The sequence below is a fragment of the Bos indicus genome, chromosome 15 (assembly GCF_029378745.1).
Source record: "Bos indicus isolate NIAB-ARS_2022 breed Sahiwal x Tharparkar chromosome 15, NIAB-ARS_B.indTharparkar_mat_pri_1.0, whole genome shotgun sequence".
NCBI lineage: Eukaryota > Metazoa > Chordata > Mammalia > Artiodactyla > Bovidae > Bos > Bos indicus.
Window position 1 is genome coordinate 83076204 of NC_091774.1, and position 18702 is coordinate 83094905.

Below are 18702 nucleotides of genomic sequence, written 5' to 3' on the forward strand. Positions count from 1 at the left end.
GGGGATACTCTTAAATGTGTTAATAACAGCAGAGGTGAAATGGAAAGGACAATTAGGGAAAGAAAACTCTCCAGGCACTTGCTCTCTGGAGTCATGGTTGTCATGGAGTCTTTGTCCCTGCTAATTTCATGCTCGATTTTACTCTGTCCCTTCTGGATCCATTCCCCACTTCCCCATAGTCCAATCATGATCATTTGATTATAACTTTTCTTTTAATGAACTTGGAGTCATTAGAGCTGGAGATCCCTGGACCTAGGGATTATCTAGTTCAATGCATTCAATTTCCAGGTGAGGACCTGAAGCCAGTGCAGCTAAGGGATTTACTCAAGATAACATAACCAGTTGGTAAATTGCATGAAAAAATATAAACATGTCCTTTCTGTTTACAAAGCACTTTATTTTAGATATATGCATACACATATTTTTTCAATTGCCTTAACTAAATCAATCATCATAGCAGCCCCGTGAGGCAGTCAAGATGATGCCATTTTCTATGCATAAGTGAGGAAATCAAGGCAATAAGGAACACAAAAAATTAATAGATGACAAGGCCATGAATTATTGTGATTGCAGCCTTGAGCATTGGTATCAGCAAACCTGAGTTCATATCATCTCTTCCACTTGAGGATTTCATAATCTTCAGCAAATTAACCTCCCTAAGCCTCAGAACTGTCACCTCAGTGTTATCATGGAGCTGACAATAGTAGCTATTTCATAGAGTAGCTCTTCATGTGTGTGGATGTGTGCTTAATCACACAAGATTTTTTTCAAAGCAAGATACACTATATAAAGATAGGAAAAGCAATAGAAAAATTAATAAAATCAAAGATAATTTTCGGAGGGATAACAAAGTGACAAAGCTTTATATAGACTGAGAAAATGAGAGAAATTAACCCTGAACTTAACCCTAAATGAACCTATGAGCCATGCCATGTGGAGCCAGCCAAGACTGACAGGTCATGGTGGAGAGGTCTGACAGAATGTGGTCCACTGGAGAAGGGAATGGCAAGCCAAACTTCAGTATTCTTGCCTTGAGAATCCCATGAACAGTGTGAAAAGGCAAAAAGACAGGACACTGAAAGATGAACTCCCCAGGTCAGTAGGTGTCAATATGGAGATCAGTGGAGAAATAACTCCAGAAAGAATGAAGAGATGGAGCCAAAGCAAAAAAAAACATATAGTTGTGGATGTAACTTGTGATGGAAGTAAAGTCCAATGCTGTAAAGAGTAATATTGCATAGGAACCTGGAATGTTAGGTCCATGAAGCAAGGCAAATTAGAAGTGATCAACCAGGAGATGGCAAGAGTGAACACTGGCATTTTATGAATCAGCGAACTAAAATGGACCAGAATGGGTGAATTTAACTCAGATGACCATTGTATCTACTGCTAAGTCGCTTCAGTCGTGTCCGACTCTGTGCAACCCCATAGACGGCAGCCCACCAGGCTCCCCCGTCCCTGGGATTCTCCAGGCAAGAACACTGGAGTGGGTTGCCATTTCCTTCTCCAATGCATGAAAGTGAAAAGTGAAAGTGAAGTCGCTCAGTCGTGTCCGACCCTCAGCGACCCCATGGACTGCAGCCTACCAGGCTCCTCCGTCCATGGGATTTTCCAGGCAAGAGTACTGGAGTGGGGGTGCCATTGCCTTCTCCATTCTATTGTATCTACTACTGAGGCCAGGAATCCCTTAGAAGAAATGGAGTGGCCATCATGGTCAACAAAAGAGTCTGAAATGCAGTACTTGGATGCAATCTCAAAAACGACAGAATGACCTCTGTTCATTTCCAAGGCAAACCATTCAATATCACGGTAATTCCAGTCTATGCCCCAACCAGTAATGCTGAAGAAGCTGAAGTTGAACGGTTCTATGCAGACCTACAAGACCTTCTAGAACTAACACCCAAAAAAGATGCTTTTTTTCATTATAGGGGACTGGAATGCAAAAGTAGGAAGTCAAGAAACACCTGGAGTAACAGGCAAATTTGGCCTTGGCGTACAGAATGAAGCAGGGCAAAGACTAATAAGAGTTTTGCCAGGAGAATGCCCTGGTCATAGCAAACACCCTCTTCCAGCAACACAAGAGAAGACTCTACACGTGGACATCACCAGATGGCAGACACTAAAATCAGATTGATTATAGTCTTTGTAGCCAAAGATGGAGAAGCTCTATACAGTCAGCAAAAACAAGACTGGGAGCTGACTGTGGCTCAGATCATGAACTCTTTATTGCCAAATTCAGACTTAAATTAAAGAAAATATCAAAAACCACTAAACTATTGAGGTATGACCTAAATCAAATCCCTTATGACTATACAGTGGAAGTGACAAATAGATTCAAGGGATTAGATCTGATAGACAGAATGCCTGTAAAACTATGGATGGAGGTTCGTGACATTGTACAGGAGGCAGTGATCAAGACCATCTCTAAGAAAAAGAAATGCAAAAAGGCAAAATGGTTTTCTGAGGAGGCCTTAAAATAGCTGAGAATAGAAGAGATGTGAAAGGCAATGGAGAAAAGCAAAGATATACCCACTTGACTGCAGAGTTTCAAAGAACAGCAAGGAGAGATAAGAAAGCCTTCCTCAGTGATCAGTGCAAAGAAATAGAGGAAAACAATAGAACGGGAAAGATTAGAGATCTCTTCAAGAAAATTAGAGAAACGAGGGAACATTTCATGCAAAGATGGGCACAATTAAGGACAGAAATGGTATGGACCTAAAAGAAGCAGAGGATATTAAGAAGAGGTAACAAGAACACACAGAAGAACTATACAAAAAAGATCTTCACGACCCAGATAATCATGATGGTGTGATCACTCACTTAGAGCCAAACATCCTGGAAAGTAAAGTCAAGTGGGCCTTAGGAAGCATCACTAAAAACAAAGCTAGTGAATGTTATGGAATTCCAGCTGAGCTATTTCAAATCCTAAAAGATGATGTTGTGAAAGTGCTGCGCTCAATATGCCAGCAAATCTGGAAAACTCAGCAGTGGCCTCAGGACTGGGAAAGGTCAGTTTTCATTCCAATCCCAATGAAAGGCAATGCCAAAGAATGCTCAAACTACCGCACAATTGCACTCATCTCACACATTAGTAAAGTAATGCTCAAAATTCTCCAAGCCAGTCTTCAACAGTACATGAACCATAAACTTCCAGTTTTAGAAAAGGCAGAGGAACCAGAGATCAAATTGTCAACATCTGTTGGATTATCAAAAAAGCGAGAGAGTATCCAGAAAAGCAGCTATTTCTGCTTTATTGACTATGCCAAAGCCTTTGACTATGTGGAGCACAACAAACTGTGGAACATTCTTAAAGAGATGGGAATACCAGACCACCTGACCTGCCTCTGGAGAAACTGTATGCAAGTCAGGAAGCAACAGTTAGAACCAGACATGGAACAACAGACTGGTTCCAAATCGGGAAAGGAGTATGTCAAGGCTGTATGTTGTCACCCTGCTTAATTAACTTATATGCAGAACACATCATGAAAAATGCTGGGCTGGGTGAAGCACAAACTGGAATCAAGATTGCCAGGAGAAATATCAATAACATCAGATATACAGATGACACCACCCTTATGGCAGAAAGTGAAGAAGAACTAAAGAGCCTATTGATGAAAGTGAAACAGGAGAGTGAAAAAGTTGGCTTAAAGCACAACATTCAGAAGACGAAGATCATGGCATCTGGTCCCATCACTTCATGGCAAATAGATGGGCAAACAGTGGAAACAGTGACAAAATTTATTTTTTTTGGCTCCAATATCACTGCAGATGGTGACTGCAGCCATGAAATTAAAAGACGCTTGCTCCTTGGAAGAAAAGTTATGACCAACCTGGACAGTGTATTTAAAAGCAGAGACATTACTTTGACAACAAAGGTCTGTCTTTTTTCAAAGCTATGGTTTTTCCAGTGATCATGTATGGATGTGAGAGTTGGACTATGTATGGATGTGAGAGTTGGACTATAAAGAAAGCTGAGTGCCGAAGAATTGATGCTTTTGAACTGTGGTGTTGGAGACGAATCTTGAGAGTCCCTTGGACTGCAAGGAAATCCAACCAATCCATCCTAAAGGAAATCAGTCCTGAATATTCATTGGAAAGACTGATGTTGAAAGTGAAACTCCAATCCTTTGGCCACCTGATGCGAAGAACCGACTCATTTAAAAAGGCTCTGATGCTGGGAAATATTGAAGGCAGGAGGAGAAGGGGATGACAGAGGATGAGATGGTTGGATGGCATCACTGACTCAATGGACATGAGTTTGAGTAAACTCCAGGAGTTGGTGATGGACATAGAGGCCTGGAGTGCTTCAGTCCATGGGGTCGCAAAGAGTCCGACATGACTGAGTGACTGAACTGAACTGATACATTTGTCAAAACTCAGTGAATTGCAATTTTTTTTTATTTTTTAGGAATTTATGTATTTGGCTCTTCTGGATCTTCGTTGCTGCACTCGGGCTTTTTCTAGTTGCCGTGAGTGGGGGCTACTCTCTCACTATGGGGCACGGGCTTCTTATTGCAGGGAGTAATATGTACTTTATATCACTTTGTTGAAGTCTGGGAAATCTGGCAAGTCAACAGTCAGAAGACATCTTGTTCTTATTTTTAAACGGATCACAAGGACCACAAATTTACATCCTCCTACTGCAGATGAAAATTGGCCAGAGTTAAGAACCCTGCCTATCTTCAATCTATTTCCGCTTTTGCACCTTAAGTTTTCCTGGCAAATATCAGCATTAAAGTAACTCTAACCATTCTACTCCAACCATTATTACACACCATACAACCACAAGTTTCTGGGACATAAAATGTTGAACACAGATAAAAGAAAAGAATTTATACCAATTTTTCATATTCATTCTTGGTCTACAGTATGAAATATTTAGTAACTTTATTATGTCCATGAATTCTCACAATTCTCATCACATCAAACATGTTCAAATGCTTGGAATAGCAGAAATTATTTGGTAGCATGATCACACTGTCTATGTCCAACAAGGGTGTGCTCAGCTGCATCTGATTCTGCAGTCCCATGCACTGTAGCCCACCAGGCTCCTCTGCTCATGTGATTTTTCCAGGCAAGTATACTGAAGTGGGTTGCCATTTCCTACTCCAAGGGATCTTGCAAACCCAGGGATCACACGTGTGTCTCTTGCATTTCCTGCATTGGCAGGCAGATTCTTTATCACTAGCACCACCTGGGAAGCCTGCCATCTAGGGTGAAATTTCCAAATTTAATGGGAGAGAGAGAGAGAGATTTGAGTCCTACAATATCAGAAATCTCTATTGACTGTGACATAGATTTTTAATATCATCCCCATGAGAACTCCCCATTCTACACTGCAAGCAAGAAATTACATCATGGAACTCATGAGTAAATGGCACTGAAGGGAACACATGCTTCATTCGTTTCCTCTGTATAATTCACATCACCTCTGCCTTATTAGAGTGGTGGAGCTCAGGATATACTCCCAAACTATTAGGTAATTGTCCCTGAGAAGGACTTACACAAACATAAGCTATGTCATACTCGTCTTTCCAGGAGGCACAATCAGGCCAATGAAGTGAAGTGAAGTGAAGTGAAAGTTGCTCAGTTGTGTCCGACTCTTTGTGACCCCCCATGGACTATAGAGTTCATGGACTTCTCCAGGCCAGGATACTGGAGTGGGTAGCCTTTCCCTTCTCCAGGGGATCTTCCCAAAACAGGGATCGAAACCATGTTTCCCACACTGCAGGCAGACTCTTTACCAGCTGAGTCACCAGGGAAGCCCAATCAGGCCAATAGTACACCTTGTTTCTGCCCAAAGGTATGTTCCCTCTCTGCATACATTCTCATCAGAAACACAGAACAAACACTGGCCACCACCACAGAATTGCATCAGAATATCTGGGAGATGAGGTTTACACATTCCTGAGGCCTCTGTCAGCTGTCTCTTCTTCAGGGTCAGAAGCCCGAGATGGAACAGGGCTCCCTCTCAGAAGCGAAAAAGAAGAAACAAGGCACTAAACTCCAGCGTTTCACAAATACTTGTGGATGTATCAATAGATGAGGAGGCCTCACTTAATGTAGGCAGAAAGTAATGAGGCCCTCGGATGTAAAAATACTGTTTGTGTAGCATGATCCAACTGTTGATCCATTTGGGGATATTATGTGTCAAATTAATCTTTCTTGGTCCAAAAGCAGTATGACTTTTGTTATACTTCATTCATAAGAATGTTATTGTGTAAGGTGACTCTGATAGGAAAAATCCATCTGAAATCTCAGAATCTGTGGCCTCAGCAATACCTACTCTTCTTTTGCAACCTTCTCAAGGCATCTTTGATTTCTTGGTTCCTCAGACTGTATATCAAGGGATTCAACATGGGAATCATCACAGTGTAGAAGAATGACGCAAATCTGTCAAAGCTGGAGGAACCACCAGAGCTGGAACTCAAATAGACAAACATACCTGAGGTATAAAAGAGAGTGACTGCTGTCAGGTGGGAAGCACAGGTGTTGAAAGCCTTGGACCTGCCACTAGAGGTCGTGATCTTCATGATGGAGATGACAATGTAGACATAGGATATCATGATAACAGAAACATTTATTACCCCAAAGATCATTGTCAATAAAGCAGTAAAGAGTTGTACAAAAAAAGTGTCAGTGCAGGATAGAACTAACAGCTGGGGTATGTCACAGAAAAAGTGGTTGATGACATTAGGCCCACAGAAGTGGAGCTGGAGCATGGCACACAATTGGAATACAGAAGCAGAGAGTCCAGCCAAGTAGGATCCCAGAACCATCCGACCGCAGAGAGCCGGTGACATGATTGATGAATAGAGGAGTGGGTTACAAATGGCGGCATATCGGTCATAAGCCATGGCGGTCATGAGGCAAGACTCACTCAGCCCCATGGTGGAGAATACGAAATTCTGAATAACACAATCCACATAGGTGATAATTTGCCGCTCCTGGAAGAAGTCGTGGAGCATCTTGGGGGCTGTGGAGGTCACATAGCAGATGTCCATGAAGGACAGATTACTGAGAAAGAAGTACATGGGGGTGTGGAGGTGGGAGTCCATTCTTATTAAGATGAGAAGCGACAGGTTCCAAGTCAGGGTCAAAATGTATATCACCAGGAACACGACAAAGAGCACTACTATGATTCTGGGAAAATCTGAGAATCCCAACAGGATAAAATGAGTGATCTCTGTGATATTTTCTCTTCTAATCATTGGTTTGATGCTCTTAAAATTCGAAGAGAGAAGAGAGGATGCATTGCTGAGTCGGGTGAGATGGTAGTATCACAAATCTCATATTTCCCCCCTTTGATCCCTGGAAAAGGGGAAATGCTTTACTGTCCTTGGAAAGACGTCAGCCTTTCATCTTGTCCAGAAGTAACGTCTCGGTGTTTCAGGTTCTCAATTATCTCATGAGGTAGATCTCATGAACATTAAAAGACATATTTAAAAAGCTGAAAAGCCACTACAGTATTGTAAAGTAATTAGCTTCCAATTAAAAAAATAGATTACTTTTTAAAAATTCGAATAAAAAAAAAAACTTTGAAGTAAAACAGAAATTCTGTGATTGCTAGATATAAATAAGAGATCATTGGTTAAAATACCGGGTTTTTAAGAGACCTCTGGACCAATGGAACAAGATAGAAAGCCCAGAAATAAACCCATGGGCCTATGGGTACCTTATTTTTGACAAAGGAGGCAAGAATATACAATGGGGCAAAGGCAGTCTCTTCAATAAATGGTGCTGGGAAAACTGGACAGCTACATGTAAAAGAATGAAATTAGAACACTTCTTAATACCATACACAAAGATAAACTCAAAATGGATTAAAGACCTACATGTAAGACCAGAAACTATAGAACTTTTAGAGGAAAATGTAGGCAGGAAAAAAAAAAGAGAGAGACCTCTGATAACTCAATGTATAACTGCTGCTTTATAATAACAAAACATAATGCCTCATTCAGCATAAGTTCGAAATAGCTATTCTCTCCCAGATGGCCATCTGGAGAGATTTTTTAAACTTTCCTCTTTTACTCACAAGATAACTTGTAAAACTTTTAAAAGTATATTTAACACGGCAGCTCCTAAATAGCTGGAAACTTTTTTTTTCTTTAATAGAAAATTATTTAATTAGTATACATGTGTTCCCCATCCTGAACCCTCCTCCCTCCTCCCTCCCCACACCATCCCTCTGGGTCGTCCCAGTGCACCAGCCCCAAGCATCCAGCATCGTGCATTGAACCTGTACTGGCATCTCGTTTCATACATGACGTTTCACACATGACGTTTCACATGTTTCAATGCCATTCTCCCAAATCTTCCCACCCTCTCCCTCTCCCACAGAGTCCATAAGACTGTTCTATACATCAGTGTCTCTTTTGCTGTCTCGTATACAGGGTTATCGTTACCATCTTTCTAAATTCCATATATATGCGTTAGTATACTGTATTGGTGTTTTTCCTTCTGGCTTACTTCACTCTGTATAATAGACTGGAAACTTATATCACGATTTATAAATCAGATATTTTGGTGGGACCCAGAAGATATGCTTATTTTCAAAACTGTAAATGAACTTGGAGAGTATTACACTTAGTGAAATAAGCCAGAGAGAGAAAGACAAATAATATATAATATCATTTACATGTGGAATCTAAAAAATAAAGAAAATGAATAAAAATAATAAAAAGACAGAATAACAGTTACAGAGAACAAGCTGAGAGTTGCTGGCTGGGAGAGGGAAGCGAGTGGGGGCAAGGCCAAGGGGCGGAGTGAAGAGGCACAGACCGCTGTTCATAAAACAAACAAACCACAGGGATACATAGAGTATAACCCATATTCTATAATGATTATGGACTGACTATAACCTTCAAAAATTGTGAATCACCACATTGTACACTTGAAGTTTATATAGTATTGCACATCAACTATACCTCAATAAAAAACGGGTCAGTCACAAAACCTAAGAGGAAGCCAGAAAATACCTCAAGACAAATGACAATGGCAATACAGCTTTTCAAAATCTATGGGATGCACCAAAAGCATTTTTAAGTGGGAACTTCATAGAGATATAGGCCTTCTTGAGGAAAAAGGAAAAACCTAATGTACCACCTAAAAGAATTAGAAATAGAAGAATAAAGCCTAAAGTCAGCAGAAGGAATGAAATAATAAAGATCACATAAGAAATAGTAGAAAAAATAGAAAAGACCAATAAAACCAAGAACCAGTTTTTGGAAAGATAAACAAAAATGACAAACCTTTAACCAGGATCACCAAGAAGAAAAGAGAGAGGACCCAACTAAACAAAATAGCAAATGAAAGAGGAGAAATAAAGTAAATCCCTTATATATAAACCTTCCAGTTGCAAACCTTCAAAGATGCAAACATTCATTTGCATGTCTAATCAGGTAAGTTAGTTCACGTGTCTGGCATACACTGTCACATGCTTCCATCTTCTACAAGTGGGCTTCTGTGTACTTTACGATACAATACTGTATAGGGTACAGTAGTATAATATCTTTATTTTAAGCCCACAGTGTCTGAAAGCAAGCATAGAGCCAGCAGTAATGTAGCTGGTAGACTATGGTACTTTTCAAGTTACTATATTGTAAGATTAAAAATGCTTTTTTGTGTATGTGTTTGTCTTTCATGTATTATTTGTGTGAAAAGTGTTATAAACTTCTAAAAGTACCATACTACATAGCTGATTATGTTAGTTGGGTACCTAGGCTTATTTTGCTAGATTTATAAGCAAATTTGACCTGCAATGCCCTCTTGGTGTGGAACTCATGCGTACGTTTGTTGTTCAGTCACTCAGTCATATCTTGGGGACTAGCAATAAAAACCAATCCCTCAGAGATATAAAAAAATCATAAGCAAATACTGTGAAGTTATACACCAACAAATTGGACAGCCTAGAAGAAATGAAAATTTTGAGAAACGTATAACCTGGAAGACTGAGTCAAAAAGAAATAGACAATTTGAGCAAACTGATTACTAGTAGTGACATTGAATTTGTAAGAAAACTCCCACCAAAGTCCCAGACCAGAGAGCATCAGAGGGGAATTCTATCCACATATGAAGAAAAACTAATAACCATCTTTCCTAAGCTATTACAACTAACTGAATTGGGGAGAACACTCTCAAATTCATTCTATAAGGTCACTATTACCCTGAAGCCAAAATCAGGCAAAGACTTTACAAAAATAAAAAATTAAAATACAGGCCAATACCTTTGATGAACAAGGATGCAAAAATTCTCAACAAATATTGACAAACAGAATCCAACAATTTATGAAAGAATCAAACACTATGATCAACTTGGATTTATTCCAGGGTCACAAGAATAGCTTAACACACACAAATCAATTAATGTAATATGCCATATTAACAAAAGAATGGATAAAAATCATGTGATCCTCTCAACAGATGCAGAAAAAGCATTTGACAAAATATAGCATCTATTCATAATTTTAAAAATACTCTTATCAAACAAAGATCAAACTTCCAGCATCCACTAGATCACAGAAAAAGCAAGAGAATTCCAGAAAAACATCTACTTCTGCTTCACTGACTATGCTAAAGCCTTTGACTGTATAAAGCACAATAAACTGTGGGAAATTCTTAAAGAGATGGGAATACCAGACCACCTTACCTGCTACCTGAGAAACCTGTATGGAGGTCAAGAAGAAATAGTTAGAACTGGATATGGAACATGGACTCGTTCAAAATTAAAATAGAAGTACGTCAAGAATATACATTGGCACCCTGTTTATTTAACTTATATGCAGAGTACATCATGCAAAATGCCAGACTGGATGAAGCTTAAGCTGGAATCATGATTGCCGGAAGAAATATCAATAACCTCAGATATGCATATGACACCACCTTTATAGCAGAAAGCTAAGAGGAACTGAAGAGCCTCTTGATGAAAGTGAAAGAGGAGAGTGAAAAAGCTGGCATAAAACTCAGCATTCAAAAAACTAAGATCATGGCATCTGGTTCCATCACTTCATGGCAAGTAGATGAGGAAAGAATGGAAACAGTGAAAGATTTTATTTTCTTGGGCTCCAAAATCACTGCAAATGGTGACTGTGGCCATGAAATTAAGACACTTGCTCCTTGGAAGAAAAGCTATGACAAACCTAGACAAGTGTATGAAAAAGTAGAGGCATTACTGATAAAGATGTGTCAATCAAAGCTATGGTTTTTCTAGTAGTCATGTATGGATATGAGAGTTGGACCGTAAAGAACGTTGAATGCCTAAGAATTGATGCTATTGAACTGTGGTGTTGGAGGAGACTCTTGAGAGTCCCTTGGACTGCAAGGAGATCCAACCAGTCCATCTGAAAGAAAATCAATCCTGAATATTCATTGGAAGGACTGATGCTGAAGCTGAAGCTCCAAATACTTTGGCCACCTAAAGTGAAGAGTTGACATTAGAAAAGACCCTGACACTGGGAAAGATTGAAGGCAGAAGGAGAAGGGGATGACAGAGGATGAGATGGTTGGATGACATCACAGAATCAATGGACATCAGTTTGAGCAGGTTCCAAGAGATGGTGAAGGACAGAGCAAAGACACTACAATAAAGAAAATTACAAGCCAATAGCTTGATGAATATGGATCTTAAAACCCTCAACAAAATATTACCAAACTGAATCCAACAAGATAAAAATGGATGATATACTACAATCAAGTTGGAGTCATCCCAGGGTCACAAGGATGGTTCAACGTAAGCAAATCAATCAGTGTGATACACCATATTTACAAAAGAAAAGACAAAAATCACAGCATCTCAATGGATGCAGAAAAAGCATTTGATAAAATTCAACATCATAAACACCATTTCACATGATAAAAAAAAACTCGTACCAAAATGGATATAGAGGGAGCATATTTCAGCATAATACCGCTTATGACAAATCCACAGCCAATATAACACATAACAGTGAAAAACTGAAACCCTTTCAGCTAAATCCTGGAACAAGACAAGAAGGGCCACTCTCACCAAGACTATTCAATATAGTATTGGAAGTCCTACCACAGAAGTCAGACAATGAAAAGAAATAAAATGTACCCAAGTGGGAAGGGAACAGGTAAGATTGTCTTTGCATGCAAATAAGTTAAAACTCTATACAGAAACCCCTAAAGACCCCAGAGGGATGGTATGGGGAGGGAGGAGGGAGGAGGGTTCAGGATGGGGAGCACATGTATACCTGTGATGGATTCATTTTGATATTTGGCAAAACTAATACAATTATGTAAAGTTTAAAAATAAAATAAAATTTAAAAAAAATACACAGGTTTTGGCAAAAAAACAGACACATGGATCAATGGAACAGAATCAAGAACCCAGAAATAAATCCATCCACTCACAGTCAATTAGTCTGCAACAGAGGAGGCAAAGATACATAATGGAGAAAAGACAGCCTCTTTAGCAAGTGGTGTTTGGAAAGCTGGACAGCCACATGTAAATCAATAAAATTAGACCATACTCTCACACCACACATAAAAATAAACAAAACTACCTTGGTGATTAAACATAAGACAGGACACCACAAAACACCTACAAGAGAACAGAGGCAAACATTCACTGATAAATGGTAGTAACAGTCTCCCAAGGTAAAAGAAACAAAAGCAAAAATAAATAAATGACACATAAAAGTGTTTGCACAGCAAAGGAAACCATAAACAAAACAAAAAGACAGCCAACAGACTGAGAGAAAATATTTGCAAATGATGGAACTAACGAAGGCTTAGTTTCCAAAACATAAAGACAGCTCATAAAACTCAATAGCAAAAAGACCAAACAACTCAATCAAAAAATGAGCAGAAGACTCACATAAACAGTTCTCCAAAGAAGACACACAGATGGCCAACAGACACATGAAATGATTTTCCGTATTGCTATTTATTAGAAAATGCAGATAAAAGTGCAATGATGTATCACCTGTTAGGGAAATTAGGTGGAGGAAGTCTTGTTCAGACTTCAGAAGCAGGCCTCTCACCTGCTTCTGACCTGCCTGGACACTGCCTGGATTCTGTGCCCACTTGCAAGCACAGAAAGTCAGGTAGCACTTTAGATTAAAAAGGGAGTGGGTCTTGGAATTCTTGAGCCCCTGGAGGTCTGGCCAGTCCCCCAGGGTCCAAGAAGTCACGCTTCCCAAGGTGAAACAAACAGCATTGTAAAAGTTAAAGTGAAATCAAAGCTGCATTTTTTGCACACAAACTGATGATATCAGTTTGCACCCTTGGATTGCAAACAGGAGCCCCCCAAACTGAAATTGGAAGTCTCACCCTTGGGATGGATGCACCACCTGGGACCCTTTCCCAATAGAGACTCCAGATTGCTATTACTTGGGACTTCCCAGCACTGTTCACCTCTGGATGTAGGTTGCTGGCCCAATTTGGTGATGTGTACGCTGTTACCTCTCTCTATTGTTTCTATTTCCTTTCTTTTAATGACTGTATATTGACATTAAGTCAGATAATCTATAAAAATTGAAATTATTTGTATGTAACAAGTGGCTTCTTCTATTAATGAATCCTTTGCCCCTAAAGTAAAAGTAAAATATTTTGCAGAACAATCATCCCACACTGGTCAGAATGTTGTTGTTGTTGTTCAGTCATAATGGCCATCATCAAAACATTTTAAAATAATAAGTGCTGGAACAGATGTGGAGAAAAGGGAACCACCCCACAATGTTGGGTAGGACTGTAAATTGCTGCAGCCAATATATGATCTTACAATCCCATTCCTGGGCAAGTATTCAGAGAAGACTCTAATTCAAAAAGATACACACACTCCAAAGTTCATAGCAGCACCAGTTACAATAGCCAAGATATGAAAGCAGTATAAATGCCCATTAATAGAGGAATGGATGAAGAAGATGTGGTACATAAATGCAGTGAAATATTACACAGTGGAGGAGGGAGAAGGTGGAATCATTTGAGAGAGTAGCATTGAAACATATACATAACCATATATAAAATAGATAGCAAGTGGGAATTTGCTGTATGACACAGGGAACCCAAAACTGGTGCTCTGTGTCAACTTAGAGGGGTGGGATGGGAGGGAGGTGGGAGGGATGTTTAAGAACAAAGGGACATATGTATACCTGTGGCTGATTGATGTTGATGTATGGGACAAATCAACACAACATTGTGAAATAGTTATCCTCCAATTAAAAACAAAACGAAAAAAAAATTTAAACTATGCAAATGAACTCAGAGAATGAGAAATGTTTCAGTGGTTGAAAACTAAATCTTAAAATGAAATACAACTTCCCATTATTTTCTTTTAAAAATATGTGAACATAAATCATTACTCAGTGCAAAAGTGACATGGGAGCGTCAGGGCTGAAAGGAAAATAATACAAAGAAGCTAAACTTTTTTAAAGAAAGAAAAAGAAGACGTGGTACACATATACGATGAAATATTGCCCAGCCATTAAAAAGAATGAAATAATGCCATTTGTAGCAACATAGATAGGCCTAGAGATTATCATATGAAATGAAATAAGTCAGAGAGATAAAGACAGATATCATGTGATATCACTTATATGTGGAATCTAAAAAAATGATACAAACGAACTTCTCTACAAAAGAGGAATAGACTCATAGAATACAAACAGAGGGATAGCAGGGTAACTGGGGAGACGTAAATTAGGAGTTTAGGACTAATGTCTATACAGTAGTATATATAAAATGGATAAATAACAAGAACTTACTGTACAGCACAGGGAAATATATTCAATATCTTGTAATAATCTATAATGAAAAGAATCTGAAAATGAATGTGTATATATTTACATGTATGTATACAGCAGAACCACTTTGCTGTATACCTAAAACTAACACAATATTGTAAATCAATTATATTTCAGTTCTTTAAAAGGATTAGCAAAATTAATAGATATGATTTTATATAATTTTGGGATGAAAAAGAAATTTCTGAAGTAGAACAATGAACCAGAAACTATAAGAGAAAAACTATAATAATTTGAAAGTTGATTATGACTGAAAATTCCACTTACCTAAGATAATATTGAAATACACTTGATGAAATGGCAAATATAATCGCAAAATATTTTTAAGAGGCAATGTGGTAAGGCCTGTAACATAAAAAGCATAAGCCAATAAGGGGTGGGCATACATATGTATCAAAATCTTTTTCAAATCTGATCTACTAAGGACATGGTCACTTGCGAGTTTGTGCAGGTTAAGAAAGCCAAGAATGTCACCGGATAAAGAACGATGTAAGAAGGTTCAAAGGAGGCAGTGAAACAACCACTACGTCTGTTTGGTGGAGAAGGAAATGGCAACCCACTCCAGTATTCTTGTCTGGAGAATTCCACAGACGGAGGAGCCTCGGGGGCTCTAGTCCATGGAGGTCTTAAAGAGTCAGACACGACTGAATGACTAACACACACATGTGCTTGGAGAGGGTCACCTCTCATATCTGTGTCACCCACTCTAGCATCCTCAGAACCCCAGGATCTCCAAAGATGACAATGGAAAATTAGTGAAGTATAATTCAAAATGCCATGGAATTATACACGAGTAGTTCTGACATATTATTATGGAGTAATTAGTTTGGCTTTCCTGTACAGAAATTAATGATTCAAAGCGATATATTGAAGCGGATATCAAATCAATTATTATTTATGAAAACATCCTCAAGGGAACAAATTAAATTAGAAGTGCTCTTGGCAAGAATAAGTCAGACGTGTTTAGACCATAGTTAATTCCCATGAAGTTCAGTAAATGATTATTTTTGATTCAACACAATTCACTTTTACAAGGTAGTAGGTTTAATAGACATTATCTCGTTTTATTCTAGATGATCCTTTACCCTCATTTTCCAGGTGGAAAAAAAAAATCATAAGGTAACAAAGTTCAAGATCCCATCCTTAAGATATTGCAGAACTGTAACTCAACATCCATAGGCCACCCCAGAGCAATACCTGATGTTTACACGACAGGTTAATCTTTTCACTGAAGGTTAGAGAAGTGGTATAAAGGAGAAAGAAAACTCGAGGAAAAGCCATAAGAGGAAGGTATGGACTTGAGAAGGGGGACGAGTAGAAAGATGGGAGCTTCTGGGGGCTATGAACGTTCTTCTGCAAAGGTCCTACTGGATGCTTCATATGGCTATAGAGACATCACACAGTCTACTAGCCTCTCTAAATTTTGCCCTCTCACCTTCACCCAGATACCCAGAAAGACAGAGTTCTTGCCAAAGGTTGAAATTTTCTATTTCTTTTCCAAAGGAATTGTCCAGGTGGGTCCTATTGCTCTCTGAGATGGGAACCTTTAAACCATTATACCCTCACAGCCAGAGAGATGCCCATGCTGAAAATCCTCTTAAATGTGTTACTAAGGGCAGAGCAAGGTGGGAGGGAAGATAATCAGGGCTCAAAAACTCCAAGTACTTGCTCTCTAGAGTCATGGTTGTCATGGAGTTTTTGTCCCTGCTAATTTCATGCCCTATGTTACCATGTCCTTTATGATTCAGTTCTCACTCTCCCTTGGGCCTGACATGATCTCATCATTATAGCTTTTCTTTCATGAAATTGGAGTCCTATGAGCCAAAATGGACATGGTGATCCTCTAGTCCTATACCTATGATTTCCAAGTGAGGATCTGAATATATGGAGCTGGAATTCCCCCAAGATGACACAGTTAGCTGGAAAAATACATTGAACACAACAAAATACATGTATATGAACACTTTCCTGTTTGCAAAGCAATTTCATTTTACAGATATACACATACCTATATGCATGCTAAGTCGCTTCTGTTGTGTCCTATTCTTTGCGACCCAGTGGACAGTAGCCCACCAAGCTCCTCTGTCTTTGGGGTCCTCCAGGCAAGAATACTGGAGTGGGTGGCCATTCCCTCCTCCTGGGGATCTTCCTGACCCAAGGATTGACCTGTGTCTCTTATGTCTCCTGCAGGCAGTTTCTTTACCACTATGGAGAAAGAAATGGCAACCCACTCCAGTACTCTTGCCTAGAAAATTCCATGGATCGAGGCGCCTGGTGGGCTACAGTCCATGGGGTCGCAAAGAGTTGGACACGACTGAGCAACTTCACTCTTCACTCAGCGTTACCTGGGAAGCCCATATACATACGTACATTTTCTCAAATACCTAACCTCACTCAATCAACACCGTGAGAGATGGACATGGCATTATTTCCTACGCCTAAATGAGAAATTTAAGCAAAAAGGAATACAATAAAACTAATTATCATGGTTACAGCCACAGGCATTGGTATTGGCCAAACTGAGTTGAATTTTAGCTCTTCTACTTGATGAGGGTGTGACCTCCAGCAGGTTAACCTATCTGAGATTTAGCAGTATCACCTATAATATAGGGCTGATAGTAGATTCAAGTTAGATAACGCTCATAAAGTATTTAGAGTGTGTAGTATGCAGCATGCCTTCTATTAATAGTAGGTGTGACGGGGATTTCCCTGGGGTCCAGTGGTAAAGAATCGAGCTCCCAGTGCGTGCTGCATGGGTTCCATCCCTGGTTGTGGAACTTAGATCCTGCCTGCTGCACGATGCAGCTTCCCCACCCCCCGAAAACAGCAAGCATAACTAATATGTTCTAAATTGGAGTTCTTTCCAAAATATGCTGAATTACTAATCAGTCACTAAAAATATCTACTTAAGATGATTTTCACAAACTTTTTGGGTTTTTTGTTGTTGTTGTTGTTTGTTTGAAATGGAGCTCATCTATCCTGTCATTCCTGGGGATATAGAGATATTTTAGGAAGGCCCCATTCTCAGTTTCATCTTCTTCACCTAATCTTACTTCTAGGGAGAAAGAGATGGGTGGGTAGTGAGTTAATTATGTGATTTAACCCTTGATAATAGAGACCCAGGCTCCCTGGGTCAGGGATGGTAAAGCTCAGATGGTAAAGAATCTGTGTGCAATGCAGGAGACCCGGGTTCAATCCCTAGGTCAGGAAAATCCTCTGGAGGAGGGAATGACAATCCACACCAATATTCTTGCCTGGAGAATCCCATGGACAGAGGAGCTTGGTGGGCTACAACCCACGGGGTCGCAAAGAAAAAGACACAACTGAGCAACTAACACTTCTGCTACTACTCACTGACGCTTCTGGCTTTCTGAGAGCTCAGTCGGTAAGGAATCTGTCTGGAATGCAGGAGACTGCTGGGAGCCAAGGTGAGGAACTCCGCCCGTGGCAAAGGTCATGAAGAAGGAGGCTCAGCATACACAAAGGCGGGATCGAGCCTCAGGAGTCCCCCTGGAAATTCTCGAGCATCTACCCCAAAAACCAGAGTCTGACTTCTTTACTGCTTTGTGCTCTCACCTACACCTCTGACTTTACGCGGGGCTGTCCCCCACCACCATTTCTCTCCCTTTCTCTGAAAAAGAGTTAACTTACAGCTCCAGTTAATAAAGTTCCTGGGTGTGACAAGAGTGTTTCAACCTACAAACTCCTTTGGAAGTCCTCTAGCCTGCCTGAATAGGTTCTTCCGGCCACATGTGATTGTTCAGAGCCTCCCAACCGTGAGAGGCATGAGACGTTCTAAACTGTCTAAACACAGATTCCTTTGAGCAGTTAAAAGATTGATTAGAAATTGTATTGGTGAAGGGTTTTTCACTTGTTGGGCCAATGTTTGCTGCTAAGTTTCCATATCCCTTACCTACTGTGTCCCTGGGAGTGTATT

At 39.7% G+C, this 18702-nt stretch overlaps 2 protein-coding genes across 2 annotated transcripts in view; both read right to left on the minus strand.

Annotated features, from left to right (window-relative positions):
• The window catches only part of LOC139187211 (olfactory receptor 5AN1-like), a 36400-nt gene extending 20963 nt beyond the window's left edge, over nt 1–15437 (minus strand). The window contains exon 1 of the mRNA XM_070803217.1: nt 15033–15437. The gene's annotated coding sequence lies outside the window, so the exon portion shown is untranslated. The remainder of the gene's footprint in view (nt 1–15032) is intronic.
• On the minus strand, nt 4911–8050 carry LOC109569396 (olfactory receptor 5AN1-like). The gene has a single exon (XM_019974743.2). The coding sequence runs from the start codon at nt 7209–7211 to the stop codon at nt 6273–6275; it is 939 nt and encodes a 312-aa protein (XP_019830302.2). The 5' UTR covers nt 7212–8050; the 3' UTR covers nt 4911–6272.
• Nucleotides 15438–18702: the final 3265 nt, after the last annotated feature.